This window comes from Cryptomeria japonica, chromosome 1 (assembly GCF_030272615.1).
Source record: "Cryptomeria japonica chromosome 1, Sugi_1.0, whole genome shotgun sequence".
NCBI lineage: Eukaryota > Viridiplantae > Streptophyta > Pinopsida > Cupressales > Cupressaceae > Cryptomeria > Cryptomeria japonica.
The window spans coordinates 88,061,402-88,080,016 of record NC_081405.1 but is presented as its reverse complement, the minus strand read 5'-3'; the positions used below and the strand labels follow the sequence as shown (position 1 = coordinate 88,080,016).

Sequence of the window (18,615 nt, the reverse complement as noted above, 5' to 3'; positions counted from 1 at the left end):
GCGGGTCGTACACACTGGGGGATTAGTCTTGCTTCGGCGAGGACACCTCCATATTCCATGATAGTGAATATAAAAAAAAAATATATGACAGCTATAAGAACAAATCCTCACAATTTAACTTGTAAATGTAAAAAATGAAGATTTGGTTTGAGAATTTATTCCAGTTAAAAAATGAAGCGACAAGAACAAATTCTCACAATTTAACTTGTGTATGTAAAAAATGAAGATTTGGTTTGAGAATTTATTCCAGTTAAAACATGAAGCATCACGAGAAAATGGCATGTCGTAATGGCTGACTAGCAACGGTAGGAATTTGGGATGAACATATGCTGAATTCATTATCTTTTATTTCTTCTTGGCGTATTGCGATGGATTTGTAATTTTCCTCTGATGTCTATACTAAAATGGATTGATTCTTTTATCAATTATGGAGAACATGGATCGATTCTGTCATCTTACTATGGAGGACAAAATCCCTTTAATTGAAGACCGCACAGTCTTTTTCTGCACTAAAATCAAAAGATGTATGCCAAAATAATCTGGAATTTCGTACATATCCTTATTTAACAAACCAATCAAAGAAAGTATTGACATAAACAGCACTAAAATTTGAAATCTGTGGGAGGAAATCTGCCATTGAAGGAAACAATATTTCTATAATTGATAACTGGAGGTCAATTAATGTCTTTGGGAAGAAGATTCAGAAGGTGTCTTCTTCTTTACCCAGCGGAGTACACCGAGAAACAGGCGGGAGAGCAAGAATATATATAGTATCTCCGATATGACATAACATATAGCCATAACGAAGGCCGCTGGAAATAGCAGTACAAACCAAATCTTGTATCTTTCTGGCCCAAAAATGAATTGTTTGGATTGAAAACTAATTACGAAAATGGTAATGGGAACAAATGAAAGCATAAGCCAAACCATCACTGTTAACCATCCAGATGATTGAATGACCAGGTGTATGGCTGTTCCAAATGCTACCAGTAGGGATATGAGTGCAGACCATAATAGATAAATACAGTATAAAGTCTCTACTGGATTTCTACTCACACCTGCAAGAATGGCTGATGCAATGGAAGTACAAAACGAGAACACATCGCAAATTACAAACAGTTTGAAGAGAAAAGAATCGATGAATACAGCTGTTGGTTTGCCTCCTGAATTTAAGTCCAGTCCTCCTGGTAAAGTGAAGGCTGCTGCAAAGGACACTGTGGCGATCAGCACTGCATTTATAGAAATTCCTTGGCCTTTGAACACTAATTTAGTAGTTGCTTTCCTTATCCATCTTGCATCTTCCAGCATCTCTGGAGTCACCACAGCTCCATTTATTTGAAGAACTTCTTTGATCTGCATCAACAAAATTCTGGGTCTCTGAGTGACTAGAACTTTAAAACAGAGAAATTATTAGCCTAGCGGCCAAAGTCCAGATTTTTAAATACAATTTGAAATCACTTACACTGCTGAAAAGTGTTGGATCTGTGTCGAAATTCCTCATCGCAATTTGCAGTGCAGTGTGTCCACTGTCGTCGCAATGATTGAGGGATCTCTTCGACATTAGGGATAACAACATGTTTTTGAATTGAAATAATACAGCGAAATTGGATTCCTCAGAAATCCGGACCGCACTGATGACAGCTAAGTGGAGAGGTTTTCTGCCATTGCCGTCGACCAGTTCTCTACAGTCTCTGGCGTATTTTAAAATAATCTTTACAAGATCATACTTCCCCTCTTTCACTGCTATGTGGAGCGGAGACCGTTTTTCCTTGTCCTCTCTGTAACACAAGGAATTGTCCTTTTGCAAAAGCAATTCTCCAATCTTTACAGTGAAATGATAAGATGACAGACCGGCCTGAAAAGTAGAAAGCGGTGGAGATAATGCCGCCATGTGCAGGGCTGTTCTTCCAAATTCATCGGCTTGCTTCACCATTTCAGGCCTCTGTTCTACAAGCTTCATAACTACACCTAAAAAAATTTATATAACACACAGTAAGCTAAGACAGACTTTCCTGGAAAATTAAATCTCACAGCAATTCTATTACAATGAATCTAATGTTACCTTTGCAAACAAATCCGTATATCAAGATTTCTAAAATTATCTTCATTCTAAATGTGTTAATTTTCAGGCACCTTAATCCTAAATTCAGAAACCTTGAAAATATAGAAACATTAAAGAGGGCTCAGTGAATAGAAGCGCAAGAATTACCTGTATGTCTGTGGAAGACGGCAGAATGGAGTGGTGTTCGGCCGTCGGATCTTTTAATTTCGGTGTCGGAAGCCATGAGAGGCAACAATTTCTCAACAATATTACAATAACCGCCCTCACAAGCTGTAAACAGGGCCGTTTCACCGGCATCATTTAAAGCACCGACAAGACCGCCATTATGATCATGTTTCAATAATACTTCCACAACCTTATCCTTTCCCCCCTTTGCAGCTTCATGGAGAGCAGTATTTCCCTCCCAATTTGCAGCGCTCAAAATATCACCAGCCTCTATATCTCGCTCGATTTGTAAAAGCAATAATTGCACAACTTTGTCATGGCCGTGGAAGGCAGCCAAGTGCACAGCAGTATTTCCATCTGAATTCTTTGCCCTAAGAAATTCGGGCCCTGCTACCGACTTTCGCTCAGCCAATTGTAACAATTTCTCACTGAATCGGATATTACCACGAGAAACTGCTATATGTAATGCAGAATTCCCAAGAGGGGTAACCTCGCGAAGAACATCAAGCTCAGCCCTAATCAACTGGTTAAGAGTATGCACATTCCCCACCACAGAAGCCCTGTAAAGTCGACTGTCCATTCCTTTCAAGAAATCAGCAGTTTCATCCATAGATCTCAGGGAAGCAGAGTCTGAGTTATGGAAATCAGTAGCCCACGGATTATCTTCTTGCTTCTGACTTCTGAATTCCATGGTTCCACCTTCCAAACTACCCTGCCTGGGTGTAAAGGAATCGGCTTCACGTAAATAGCCGATTCAATGAAATAATTTCATCCGTGATTTGCTTCTGATTCAGAGTTGAGTCATGGATGTTACCATTAAAGAAAGGATCGAAATCATATGAAGAAATAACTGCATCGCCAACAGCAACTTTTGTTATCGATCTGGTACACACAGACAGTCATTCGCCAAATTATTCATCTTTGCTCGTGATGCCATGCTTCAGTTACCTGTGACACCGATAAGGTATAAAGTGTTAACCACTAACTTTGCTTGGAAGGAATAAATGCATTTAAAATAATATATATATACAAAATTATAAGGATATTTTCTGATATGAAAAGTGTCGGCAATATTAATTTAGTTTACAAATATATATTCTATTTTAAATATTATACAATGAAGATTTTCGAATTGTATATTTTTTTGATGAATAAGTATTTTTATTAATAAAATATAAGATTTACATTATTCACAAAAAGGTGGAAGGAAAAGGTCACTCCTAGAGAGTCATATGGACCCAGTTCGGAAATAGCAAAAAAATACAATGTCATAAACATAAAAAAAGAAGAAAAAAGGCTAATGCAATAACAACAAATGGAGGGGAGGATCCAGAATTGCATATTGAAAATAATATATTGAAGTATACTTTTAGAGTGGATAAGTAACACATATTATTTTAGATGTATTTTTAAATTTTTTTTTTGGAGACCATATGAAAATGTATGTTTTGAATAGATTTAAAAGTATAAACAAAATATATTTGAAGGGAGATAAAATATTTTTTCATTGTTTTATTCTTCTTTACATCAATGTCAACTTAAACATATTAATAATATGGAAGATAGTTGCATTTTATTTTTTCTTTTCCATATATCTCAAATAGAGGTCTTTATGTTTGTTAAAAATATGTGTTCATTATCTAAAATAAAAAATAAATAGATAATTAAATATAAAAAATACTCATTATTATAAATCTATTGTTGCTTCTGGATTTGATTGTGTGACTTTATTTGCATCAATGTTTTGGATCACACTCTGTGATCCATCATCAGGATGTTTAGAGAATGCCAGGATAAGAATGAATGTGAATTGATAATTTATATTTTTTTTAAATTATTTTGAGAGTTATATTTGTGCAAAATCTCAAGTCATGGTGATTTCATTTTATCATGGAAAATATGATCCAAATTAATAATTTTATCTAATAGAAGTTGAACATGCAGAATGCGTTGAGATTGGGTGTCATTCAACTTGCAAGTTGCAAAAGTTATAATAATTTGTTATCTACGAGGAACATGGAAAGAGTAGAATTGGATACCCCTTTATGTGGTAGGAAAATTATTTATTAATCACATTTAAGTCAGGACTTATTGTTGGGGAGATATGGAAAATTAATTTAAAAATAAAAAATGTGTAAGAAAGCATAATAGAATTTTGGGTAAGTGCAAGAAGTTGAGTCCAAATCAAGGCGAAGTTTTTGCCTTAGAAAAAATGTCAACAAAAATGGGTATCTATTCTGTAAATAATGGTTTGCATCAAATTAACTTATACTTGTTTTGCATCGAGATCCTGAGACAATAAATAAAATGGGTACTTGTTGCATTTAAGATGCTGACCAAAATACCTAAACATTATTTTCAAAAAGGGTACCCAGTATTTACAAAATGGGTACTCATTTCCTAAAACTATTTATTTTTAAAAAAATAATTTTTACCTAACAATGACAAAGACAACAAGAAAAGGAATGAGTGCCCATTTTTTTCGCTACTACCACACACCTACCACCTCCTCCCACCAACTTCATTAGCTAGCTACAACACCAAGTAGAGTCTCTTACTATTTTCAATGCATTTTTTCCTTGATTTGAGTTTACGTTTAGATATTAGAGATTTTAAAAAAAAATTAAAAATTAATTTAATTAAAATTTTGATAAAAAAATAACACAAAACAACCATAAACAACATAAAACAACCCTAAAATTGACACATAATTTTAAACCATAAACCCTAAACAATATTACAAGATTTTAAGCCCTACAAACAACAATTTAACCAATGTAAAAGAATAGAGAAAAGAAAATAAATATAACCTAAACATGAGAAAAAAATGATGTTTTATTCAAATGTTTAGGGCTACTCAAAACCAATGTTTACACTCTTGAAAGGAATAAATTCTTCAATACTTTACGAGTCAAGACACAAGGGGGATGTAGTTGATAGGGAAGAAAGTACAAATCACATATTTTTAATGGTTTTATTATGTATCTTAGGAGATGAAAAGGTATTGTAATGAGGCTCAAAATATACATACCTAGAGATCTAATAAACATATTCTAAGATAAAGGGGAAAAATCAAAATGGAGAAATGGAAAGGAGAAGGAACAAATAGAAAGAAAGTCCTCTACATACAATAATTGGTTCATTAGATTGAATTCGTAGAATGATACTTCTTATTTTATTTTATTACAGTATGCTATGTACTTCTTAATCCAATATTTTTGTTTGACTATTTTATGCACTTCTTAATTTAGTACCCACTATCTAAGTAAAAACAATTTAGTTATTTTAGGCTTTATCTATGATTTGTGAGAGAAGTGATTACACTAATACTTCTCGAGCATCATTTAAATTCTAGTAATATTTACACTTTTAAAGCTATTTCTTAAAGGAATTCTTCATTTTTTTATTATTTCCCTTACCAAATTAAAATCATCAAACAAAATGTTAAACCCAAATTTCCTAGAATATAATAGATTGATATGCATACTTTCAATAATTATTTTAAGTAATTTAAATTCTCTCTACAACTATAACTACTTCTTAGTTCTTCAGGATTCATTAAATTAGTTTACTTTCATAATTTACCACCACAATCTTTCTATGGGGTCTAATAGTGGTGTTGTAGATCTTGTTCATATGTTTAGGGAATTCATTTGCCTTCACTTGTTTATGAGTAGGGGATTCTAATCCATTCTCTACTTGTGAAAATTCCACCCCTCACCTACCTAGTTTCCCTAACCTACCATCCAAAAGTGTTCAACAATCTTAAAAAATAATAATTTCCTAGCATAATTGGTAGTACATAATTTGGTCTTCCCAGTAGTATTTATTTCACTCATTTATTAAAATCATGTAATGATATTACCAAGGCATATAAATCTCCATTAAACCAAACCATATAGTGACTAGATTCACAAAGTGCAAATCACGATCCATGTTATTCTCTAAGGGAACTAATGAAAGACTTGATGTTTAAAGTATTAACTCACAAGTATGTAAATAAGTGAATTCATAAAAATCAATGCAATATATATATATATATATATATGTACAAGAAAATTTAGATGCACAAATCATACTAGCAATTCAATTATGCAACACTTAATTATACATAGAAAATGTGTTTTGCAAATTAAGACCATAAGTATGCAATCACAATTTTAATCACTTATAACTTGGATTTCTCTAGCCACACTTCTAACCACAAAAATGAAAATAGCTCACAATATATAGGAAATGATCATAGAAATATTAAAATTAGGTTCAACTACAAATACCGAGGGAATTTATATTTTTCTCTCCATGTCATTCCATTTGAATTAAAACATAATTTTCTTTCGGAGCAATAATTCTTAAACTTAGGGATGACCCCTTAGTGCAACAACAAGTTACACCCTAGTGCTAAGGTTGGGTCTTGTGTTCGAATCTCATCGAGGGCTTGTCTTGTAGTGGAGATTGTGGTGACTCCTGTGTGCAGGTTGGATAAATCAAAATGCATCCATGTAGGTAGAAGGAGAAGGATGAACCAAGGTGCATCCACACAACTTGGAGGGGTGACGTCAAACTACACTCATCATGGACTTGGAGGTGTTAATACCTCCATTCCCTCGATGCAACAAGGTGGTGGAAAGATGGCGTGTCATTGTTGTGGCAGAAGGATAGAAGTGTTGAACAACCGAAATACTGAGAGGGAGTGTGAATCAGTATTCCATTTTTAAACTTTAGAATCAACCCAATTATTACTTTGTAGATTCACATCTATAAACATGTAACAGAAAGAAATGAATGATCAAATAACCAACATAAGTAGAGATACCATCCACAACAACATGCACAAGAGAACACCATATTTTTTTGTGTGGAAACCTGTTAGGGAAAAAAACATAGAGAGGGTTAACTCTCAATATAATATCACTAGTCATAAAATATTCCAAAATTCTCGCTGCAAGGCTCACTACCAAAGGGCTCATGGCCCAAAATATGAAGGCTCACTACTGAAGGGATTACTTCCCAAAAGAGAACAAGTAGACAAAATGAATCAGTATAGTTGCATCTTACATATGTACGAAGTACAATTCCTATTAGGCTCAGTAGACAAAATTTGCACACTTCATTAGCTCTTTAGTCATTCACATATGTTTCAATCACATATCACATCCAATCACTATATCACATACCTATATTTCTATATCATCATCGAAAGAGTATATCACACACACACACACACACACACACACACACACACACACACACACACACACACACACACACACATATCGATTTATATCTTAAGTCGACCACATATGCATTACAAAGAAAACACTTTGCACTCTACCTCAATATACTTCATAAGTTTCACCCACATAGGTTGGACAAGATATAATAAAAGTTAATGCCAAATGGAATATACAGGTATGTGCACAAAGATGGTGTGCAAAAAGGGGGGTATAAGTGGACACTTTTTTTCTAAAATCGGGTGAACCTGATCTTGGAGGCGAAAGTTGAAAGTCATCCACTCAAGATATGAAGATAATCAAAGAACAAATATTATAGTATTCTGAATCTAGTTTCCAAACTACTAAACTTTTTCAAAATTGGATAAGACTAAGGGGGTCAAATCCTTCGCACATGAAAAACAGACCCTGATTTTTTTTGAAAAACATAACATAGTGTCTGACGTGCGCATAAAAAAAGTCATAGTTAGATTTAGTATTTTGACAAATCCTTTGGCAGAAAGATAGTTAAGAGTGAGCACTAGAAGTTGTGTATTTTTTTGTAATTTTTTGTTGAGTATTTTTTTTTATGATTTTTCCATTCGAGCACATCTTGAAAATCAAGTACATGTTCGTGTGCGAAGCATAACTTGCACAAAAATAATCGAAAATGCATTTTTTTAAAAAAATTGTAAAGAATCAAGTGCACTACAATAATATATAAAGTTTTTAAAATTTGGATAAGTAGATCAAAGTTATTAAAAAAATGGTACACGTATGTCTCTGAGAACTATGGAGATAGTGTTGGTAAAATAAATTCAATAATAATATGTTATTGTTGTTCAAATTAAAAAAACAATATATGGTTAGAAAGCTCAGAAGATGGGTGAAAATATGGTGGCAATTTTAGAAATACCCACTTGATGAAGTGTAAACCTGATGATGACAAAGTCAAGAAACCAAGTCGATAAAACAAAAAACGTCAGAAAGGAAGGAAATGGAGGGATATCAAACTTCCAACCCGCAGATTTGTCATCCAGGCCTATTCAAAAGCCTAAACAGTCAAAAGCGTGTATGGGCTCCATGTACTATAAACAACGCGTAAGGGGTATTTTTAAAACAAAATTGTGTACGAGGTGTCTTTACAATAAGCAGAGCATACATGGTGTTAAAGCTAAAATAGTGTGTATGTGCTTCTACCTGTGTTTAAAATGTGGGTGTGTGCATATTACATATATGTATAATATGTAAAATATGATATTTCATGTATATATATGTATATATAATGTTTATATATATATAATATATATCTATATCTATATATATATATAATATTATATATATTATATATTATATAATATGTAATAATATATAATATATTATGTATATATACACACATATGTGTGTATGTATTTGTATTGCCTTTTGATATTTCATGTGTATTATATGTATATGTGTATGTACGCATATTGATATATATTGTCTTTTGATATCTTATTGTATTTTTCTCTCACTCACTCACTCTCTCTCAGGACCCCACATAACACGTAATGACCTCTTTGGACCATGTATGATATCTCAAGGGGACAAATGGTGTCTTAAGGGGTCATATGGTGTTGTAACAAAAGTGTGGCTCAATGAGGACCCAACATGACCCCTAATGACATCATGTGACATGTCTTCCTCTCTCCCCATCCCCATCCCCTTCCCCCCTCTCTCTCTCTCTCTCTCTCTCTCTCTCTCTCTCTCTCTCTCTCTCTCTCTCTCTCTCTCTCTCTCTCTCTCTCTCTCTCTCTCTCTCCAGACCCCACATAACATAGCATGACCATTTAGAAGCATATGATGTCCTAAGGGGTCATACGGTGTCCTGAGGTGGCAAGATGAACCATTATTACAATATAAAAAGAAGTGTCAATACTGCTTACAAAATTCAACACCTAAGGGGTCATACGGTGTCCTGAGGGGTCATAGGACACCATATGACCCCTTAGAACACCATACGACCCATAACGACACCATATGGTGTCTTAAGGGGTCATATGGTGTCTTAAAGGGTGGTAGGACACAATATGACCCTTAAGGACACATTACATGACCCATAACGACACCTAAGGGGTCATATGGTGTCCTAAGGGGTCATAGGACATTGTATGACCCCACATAACACCACATGACTCTTTAGGATCATATGACATCCTAAGAGGTCATATGGTATCCTTTGGTGGCAAGATGAATCATTATTACAATATAAAAAGCAGTACCAATACTGCTTAAAAGAATAACAAACCAGCATGCTCTCCCTCTCTCCCTTCCTCCATACCCCATCCCTCTATCTCTCTTCTTCTCTCCCTCCCCACTCTTTCTCTCTCCCTACCCCCTTTATCTTCCTTACTTTATATTGTTGTATTGCAATTAGGTCTGCCATGTAGTGATCACCATTTGGATGAATAGTAGACCTAATAATTCCAAGGTCCATAGTTTGAGCAGCAAAGGCTATGCTTTCCTTGGTATTCTTAGCATTTGAATCAGTGTACAAAACCCATTGTGCATCATCCCTCAACCACACTCCTCCTATTGTTGGGCTTTGGGCAATCTTCGATAATGGACATTTTTTCCTCTCTCTCTCTCTCTCTCTCTCTCTCTCTCTCTCTCTCTCTCTCTCTCTCTCTCTCTCTCTCTCTCTCTCTCTCTTCCATTCTCTCTCCCTCCCTCCCTTCTCCACCCTCTCTCTCTCCCCCTCTCTCTCTTTCTCCCTCCCTCTCTATCCCTCTCTATCCCTCTCCCCCTCTCCCTTCCCACTCTTTCCCTCCCCCTACCCCCTTTATCTCTCTTACTTTATATTGTTGTATTGCAATTAGGTCTGTCATGTAGTGGTCACCATTTGGATGAATAGTAAACCTAATAATCCCAAGGTCCACTGTTTGAGCAGCAGAGGCTATGCTTTCCTTGATATTCTTAGTATTTGAATCAGTGTACAAAAACCATTGTGCATCATCCCTCAACAACACTCCTCCTATTGTTGGGCTTTGGGAAATCTTCGGTAATGTACATTTTTTCCATCCTCTCTCTCTCTCTCTCTCTCTCTCTCTCTCTCTCTCTCTCTCTCCCTTTTACATTCTCTCTCTCCCTCTCTCTCCCTCTCTCTCTCCCTCTCCCCCTCCCTCTCTCTCTCCCTCTCCCCCTCTCCCTCCCCACTCTTTCCCTCCCCCTACCCCCTTTATCTCCCTTACTTTATATTGGTGTATTGCAATTAGGTCTGCCATGTAGTGGTCACCATTTGGATGAACAATAGACCTAATAATCCCAAGGTCCATAGTTTGAGCAACAGAGGCTATGCTTTCCTCAATATTCTTAGCATTTGAATCAGTGTACAAAACCCATTGTGCATCATCCCTAGACCACACTCCTCATGTTGTTGGGATTTGGGAAATATTTGGTAATGCACATTTTTTCTTTCCAATTTGTTTCCCTACAATTCTTAGAATACTAAGAGCCACACGATGGAGTTGTTTCCAAGTTGACGGTCTAGCTAACAGTCTCAAATAAATATTCATATTTTGCAGTCATGTCAAATAAATATTCTCACATTTTGCAGTCATGCCAAATAAATACGAGTTCTTTAAAAGATGTGTGTATAGATATTTTATTAATTATAATTAAACTTTAATCTCTCTCTCTCTCTCTCTCTCTCTCTCTCTCTCTCTCTCTCTCTCTCTCTCTCTCTCTCTCTCTCTATTTTCCATCCTCTCTCTCCCTTTTCCATTCTCTCTCTCCCTCTCTCTCCCTCCCTCCCTCTCCCTCCCTCTCTCTCCCCCTCTCCCCCTCTCCCTCTCTCTCCCTCTCCCTCTCCCTCTCTCCCCCTCTCCCTCGCTCTCCCTCGCTCCCTCCCTCCCTTTTCTACCCTCTCTCTCCCTTTTCCATTCTCTCTCTCCCTCCCTCTCCCTCTCCCTCCCTCTCTCTCTCCCTCTCCCCCTCTCCCTCTCGCTCCCTGCCCCTCTCTCTTTCCCTCCCTCCCTTTTCCTTCACATTTTCTTTACTACAAAAAGTGCGTACGGGGTACTAGGACTATTAGTTTGCTGGTCTGCTAAACATTTTTAAGGCCTAACAGCACGTACGGGGTACAAAGAATGTTAACATTGGTCTGCAAACATTTTTAAGGCCTAACACCACATACACGGTATTGGGACATGCTTTTAGTTGCCCAACTACCTCAACAACCTCAAAAGAAGTTTTTGAGCTCATTGAAGGCCCCACTGCAACTATGTCTATGCTTTCGTGACTATTTTATACATAGAAGTAAGTGATTTTTTTGTTTTTGCATGATTTCAAATGATTGAATTATTGTTCTTATTATTTTTGTCAATATTATTATGATTGTTTAATAGTTTTGATTCAAAAAAATAATGATAATTCTCAAATTTATGGTTATTTAATTATTTATGAACTTTTGTTTACATATATATGTAATAAGATTCTATTTAGGACAAGTGAGGAATGATAGAACAATGAGAGGCTGAAAAGGAAAGACAAAGGCATCGTATGAAGAAATTACATGACATAAGAACAATGGGACAAGAAGGTATGTCATCCTCAACATCTCAATTCGATTTACCAAATGAACATAATGCACCTAATGCAATTGAAGAAGAGACATTTGATTTACCGTATGAACCTAATGCAATTGAAGAAGAGACCACATTGAATAATCAATTAAATGATGAACATACACCCACTCTATTTGATGAATTGAATGTAACCAATGCACGCAATGCACCAATGTTAACACCTCCTAGAATCATTCATAGGGTATGGCTCTCGATGTTAACTTGAGAGATCGCACTGATAGGGTATGGCTCTCGATGTTTTGATGCTTTGCAAGGCACGAAAAGAGAATGCTTAGCATAAATCCACCCACCCAGATGCGCTCGTGATGTTGGTTTGTGCATATGACAAGCGAAATCAATTCTAGCCTATCTTGCAACTTTGTATTGCATGCAACTGATGATTTTTGTAGCAGGCAAAAAAATGCTACCAATTGAAAATGACTCCAAGTCATTAGAAACTAAGATAGGCTATTGTAGATGAGCCTCACGTGACACTACAGGTTCAAATGGATCGATCATATCTATCCTGGATTGAGAGAAACAGTTCGTCAAAGTTTGATATTTTTTTGGACTCAAGGCACTTGAGAGATCGCGTCGGTAGGGTATGGATCTCGACGTTATGATGCACTCGTGATGTTGGTTTGTACACACGACAAACATAATCAATTCTAGCCTATCTTGCAGCTTTTCATTGCATGCAACTGACGATTTTTTGCAGCAGGCGAAAAAATGCTACCAATTGAAAATGGTTCCGAGTCATTAGAAACTGAGATAGGCCATTGTAGACAAGCCTCACGTGACACTACGGGTTCAAATAGATCGATCATATGTATCCTGGATTGGGAGAAACAGTTTGTCAAAGTTTGATAACTTTTTGGACTCGGGGCACTTGAGAGATTGCATCGATAGGGTATGGCTCTCGATGTCCTGGCACTTTGGGAGGCACGATAGGAGCATGCCTACCATAAACCTACCCATCTGGATGCAATCATGATGTTGGTTTGTGCACACGATGAACAAAATCAATTCTAGCCTATCTTGCAACTTTGCATTGCATGCAACTGACGGTTTTTGCAGCAGATGAAAAAATGCTACCAATTGAAAATGGCTCCGATTCATTAGAAACTGAGATAGTCCATTTTAGAAGAGCCTCACATGACATTACAGGTTCAAACAGATCGATAATATGTATCCTGGATTGGGAGAAATAATTTGTCAATTTTTTGGACTTAGGGCAATTGAGAGATCGCTCAGGTAGGATATGGCTCTCAATGTTCCAACATTTTGGGAGGCACGACAGGAGCACACCTACCATAAACCTGCCTACCCAGATGCACTTGTGATGTTGGTTTGTGTACACAATGAACAGAATCAATTCTAGCCTACCTTGCAACTATGCATTGCATGCAACTGACGAATTTTGCAGTAGGCAAAAAAATTCTACCAATTGAAAATGGCTTAGATTCATCAGAAACCGAGATATACCATTGTAGATGAGCCTCACATGACCCTACAGGTTCAAACAAATTGAAAATATGGGTTCTATATTGGGAGAAAGAGTCCGTCAAAGTTTGACAATTTTTTGGACTCAGGGCACTTGAGAGATCGCACCGGTAGGGTATGGATCTCGACGTTCCAATGCTTTGGGAGGCACGACAAGACCATGCCTAGCATAAACCTTCCCACCTAGATGTGCTCGTGACGTTGGTTTTTGCACACGATGAACGAAACCAATTCTAGCCTATCTTGTAACTTTGACAACTTTGACAACTTTGACAACTCTGACAACTTTGATGACTTTGACAAAACTTGAGCAACTTTGACAACAAGTGAGCAACTTTGACAACAATTGAGCAAATTTTACATCTTTTATCCAAATGAGCCCAAATTTTGACAACTTTGACAACAACTGAGCAACTTTGACAATAATTGAGCAACTTTTACATCTTTTATCCAAATGACCCCAAACTTTCACAAATGGCTTCAAATGATCATTAATGGTCCCCAGTTACCTTATTTAGATAAAACAATGGTAAAACAAGACGAGAACCAAAATTTGACCATTGCGAGCATGAGGGTGCTCTCGCACCACACACATTGACAAATATAAATGAAAGGAATCAAAAGCATCCATTGATCATTACCATGGATCAAATCTAACCATTATCATTAAATTTCATTTTCATTGAAACAAAGAGTTTTGTAGGGTTAATTCAACATTTTAGAAAGTTTATAAAATCATATTCCACGATTACAATGTTTTATATCATAGATTTTTGTTGTTTATATTCATATTGTTGATTACATAGGCAAATATTCATTTAACTTTATAAAAGGGCAGCCACCAAATACACTGAACAAATTCTTTATAAATAATCATATTTATATATATCAAAATGCACAATAATCAAAACAATGAATGAATTTTGTATGTATCTAATATGCCTATCAATATCAACGAAATGCACAATAATGAACACAATACAAATTTATTGGATCAAATATCAACATTTATATATATCAAAAAAGGCATATATGCCAAGTCAATATTGTTGGAATCCAAGAACACTGAGAGGGGGGGTGAATCAATGTTCTGCCAGTTAAGATATTTTTAGCCTTATTAACAAATCCACTTATTAACTAGTATGCATAAAATAAAGTAGCAACAAGTAATATTAATGCAACCATGTGATCAACACCATAACACAAAGATTTATAAGTGGAAAACCTCAAAGAGGAAAAACCATGGTGGAATTGGAGACATGCAATATCTATCCACTGGCCAATTGAATAAATATTACAAGAGGGGTCTCCACATGGAGGAAGGCACACTGCTCATTAAAAAAGGAGCCTCGCTGACTACAGATCCAAGGTACTAGATTACAAACAAAAACTAGACTCAGAGTGTGCATCTGGTATGCTAGATGAGTTCCGTTTTAAACACTATTTGTACTAGTTAAACTATAACCTCCCTTACCATTAACTCAAATTCCCAAATGATCACATCCACCGGAAATCATGCCAAGATCAACCGCAACACGCTACACCATCAAAAATACTGCATAACACAAAAATCAACACCGGTTGATGAAAAACACCAAAAGCTCGCACAAAGAACAATGCAGATTGCCAAAATAAATAAGACACGACTAGAAAACACCAGCAAGCACATTAAAATAATCACCAACAAGTGCACCAACACCACTTATCAAATCTTCATCGATCAACATCAAAAAGCTCAAGAACACAACCGATCAACAACTGTCACAAAGAAAGATAACTTGCGAGGCACCAAATCATGAACCATATGAAATGAAGATACACAATATCATCCCAAACAACATCCCAAAACCTCAACACAAGATCTAATCACACCAAAATATACCGGAGGAAATACTAGATTCTGCAAAATAATGATCAGCAAAACCAAACTACAAAATCGGATCGGAAGATCTTCCCAAACTCACCAGAATAAATCATAAGAATATGTTGACATCAATGAAAACAACATATCCTAGTAGAAGTAATGAACAACCATATCCAGCAATCTCCAACAACCTCTTCTACATCAATCTTGTTTGCAGATTCATTCCTTTTTACTAAATTATCTTTCTTCATATCCTTGCTTCTACATTTTTTATCCATATGATCAAACTTGTTGCAATTAAAGCACTTAATATTCCTCTATTCTAAATTTCTTTTAGTCATTCAAGATCTACATTTATTAGCCTTGTTTCCAAAATCATTGCATAACTGACAATAACCATAAAAGAACCTATTTTTTCCATCCATAATTTAACTTCTACAATCGCTAGCCTTGTGACCAAATCTCTTGCAAGCAAAACATTGAACATTTTTATTCATTTTGTTTCTACATTCTAGAGCCTTATGTCCAAATTTATTATAGGAAAAACAATAGCCATTGAATAAAGGGTACCTTTGAGCATTAGGTTGTCTGACCAGAGGTTTTCTTGCAGAACTTCTCTGATTCTAGGGCTAGATTTCCTGGTTTATTTCTTCAGTGTCTTGTTTAGATTCAGTCTTCTTAATCTTTCCTTTATCTTCAATCCTTTTATTTGAACATTCAGCAATTTTAAAACCTAATCTACTTTTGTCTTTCATATATTTATACGTAGCCATCATTTTATCAAGTTTCTTAGTACTTTCCTAGAGATTTCTTAGAGATTTCTGCGTAGCCATCATTTTATCAAGTTTCTTTGAGATTTATGCGTAGTCTTATGTTTGATTAAGTCATTCAAACATTGATCAGTTTTCTTACTTTCCTCAACTTGTAACTTCAGATTCACAATTGTTTCATTTTCTTGTTTTAATTCCTTGTTGACTTCTTTATATCTTTCTTTGAACTTCTTGATCTATTCCCTCAATTTTTTGATGCATTCATTTACTTCTTTGATATATTTTCTTTCAAAACCTTGTTTTCTATTTCCACATTCTCAAAATATTCAAGAGCAATCTGCAATTATCCATCCATAAGAATTTCTTCAGCACTTAATTCAAGAGTCATCTATTCAACCAACAAGATTTCCCTTAAGCGGTTAAGATATAAAAAAGGGACCAAGCTCTGATACCAATTGTTGAATAGCCAAAATACTAATAGGAAGGGTGAATCAGTAATCCCTTTTTAAACTTTAGAATCAACCCAATTATTACTTTGCAGATTCACATGAATAAGCATGTAACAGAAAGAAATGAATGATCAAAAAAGTAGCAAAAGTACAGATACCATCCACAACAACATGCACAAGAGAACACCATTTTTTTTTTGCATGGAAACACATGAGGAAAAAACCACGAAGAGGGTTAACTCTCAATATAATATAACTAGTTAAAAAAAATTGCAAATGCTCACTGCAAGGCTCACTGTTGAAGGCTTACTACCCACAAGAGAACAAGTAGACAAAATGAGCTAGTATAGTTGCATCTTACATATGCATGGAGTATAGTTCCAATTAGGATCAGTAGATAGACTCCGTACACTTCATTAGATCTTCAGTCATTTACATCTACTTTAATCACATATCACCGCAACATATATATATATATATATATATATTTTAAGTCAGCCACACATGTCTTACAAAGAAAATATTATAAACGCTACCACAATATACTTCATATGTTTCACCCACATAGGTTGGCCAAGATATAAAAAAATTTAATGCCAACTGGAATACACACATTATCCACAATTCCTAATCATGTCTTAAAACTGTAGGACCAAGAAGAATCAACTAATGAAATGTGGATGTCCAAATAGACTATTCTATTCCGGACGAATAGGGAAACTGAAAGTCCAAACTATTGAACCATGTATCTCACCTTTGGAAGATCCATAGAATGTACAAACATGAATATAGGTACATCTAATATTCATGAGTATACTATCCAAACCACAATCTCATTCTGTAACTGTGGAGAAATGCGAAGCAAAACATGACGAATAGAGTCACAAAATTACTAGAGCAACAACAGTATAAGTCAATAAAATTATATTGACATCAATGACAACCGGTAGCTTTAACACAACATTATCCTTCACCAAAAGGCATCAATGACAAAACTCTAATAGGAGGAACACTAGCTGAGGAGTAGTCATGTTGGAGTGATAAGGAGTGGCCTTCCACACTAACTGACAGAACCACCATAAGGGAGGTGTAGATCCAATACTTCCACATGATGAATCTTAATAGATGATCTTTTGTAGCTTAACCAACTTGAGCTACCACAAAACTCCTCACCTCTATTGACTCCACTTCAAAACCCCCCACACCCTGCATCCAATGAGACTCCCTTGCAAGCAAACATAAATGAAAATATTAACATAATTCAAGAGAAAATTAATTTGATCCAAAATGAGCCTCCAATCCCCCCCCCCCCATAGTTTGCATATTTAATGCAAACTATTGTTGATTTTGTTGGATCCATTTATGTGAAAGTAGATAGATTTCACCTATGAAGTGAGGAGAGGAGGTATTTTGATCGCGATCGGGTTTGAGCCATTTTGTTTGCAAGTTTGTGTTGAAGTTGATTGAAGATGATGATGAGTTGGTGATGAAATGAAAGATTGATGGTTGGTGATTTGTGTTGTATGTAGATCTCTAGCACTCTAAGGTAGATGTAACCGAAATTCTTTCTTTGAATTGCTTGTTTGTTTTGAGGAGTTTGGATGTGATAAGGTGTAGAGAAATCTGAGATGTGTTACAGACTTTGACTACCTAGTAATGAGAGGATTCACTCATGAACTAGTTTTAACCTGCGTAGATGTGTCTCTTAGGATGAGCTTATCCTAGATGTAGAAACAATCTAAAAGTGATGTGATGTGTTTGATTTCAAGCAATATCTAAAAAGGAATCGTGGGACAAGAACCTCTTAATGTTTTGAGAGTTGGGATGGATTGATGATGGAATAATGATGTATGAATGAGATGATGGATGTTTTGTTTTCAACTTTAATAAAAACTTTGTGTTACAAATGGAACAAACTCTACTTCTTCCCTTTCAGGCGTTGGTGGCATTTCTCGAGCTGTGTTGTAGGTGATACAGATGTTTGG

The 18,615-nt window shown here is 35.7% G+C and overlaps 1 protein-coding gene across 1 annotated transcript; it reads right to left on the bottom strand.

Annotated features, from left to right (window-relative positions):
* Positions 1–631: 631 nt before the first annotated feature.
* LOC131041953 (ankyrin repeat-containing protein At5g02620) lies at positions 632–3,207 on the bottom strand. The gene is made up of 3 exons (XM_057975232.2): positions 2,210–3,207; positions 1,463–1,968; positions 632–1,353 (listed from the first exon to the last, which is right to left on the bottom strand). The coding sequence occupies exons 1-3, from the start codon at positions 2,916–2,918 to the stop codon at positions 679–681; spliced, it is 1,890 nt and encodes a 629-aa protein (XP_057831215.2). The 5' UTR covers positions 2,919–3,207; the 3' UTR covers positions 632–678.
* Between the last annotated feature and the right edge of the window lie 15,408 nt (positions 3,208–18,615).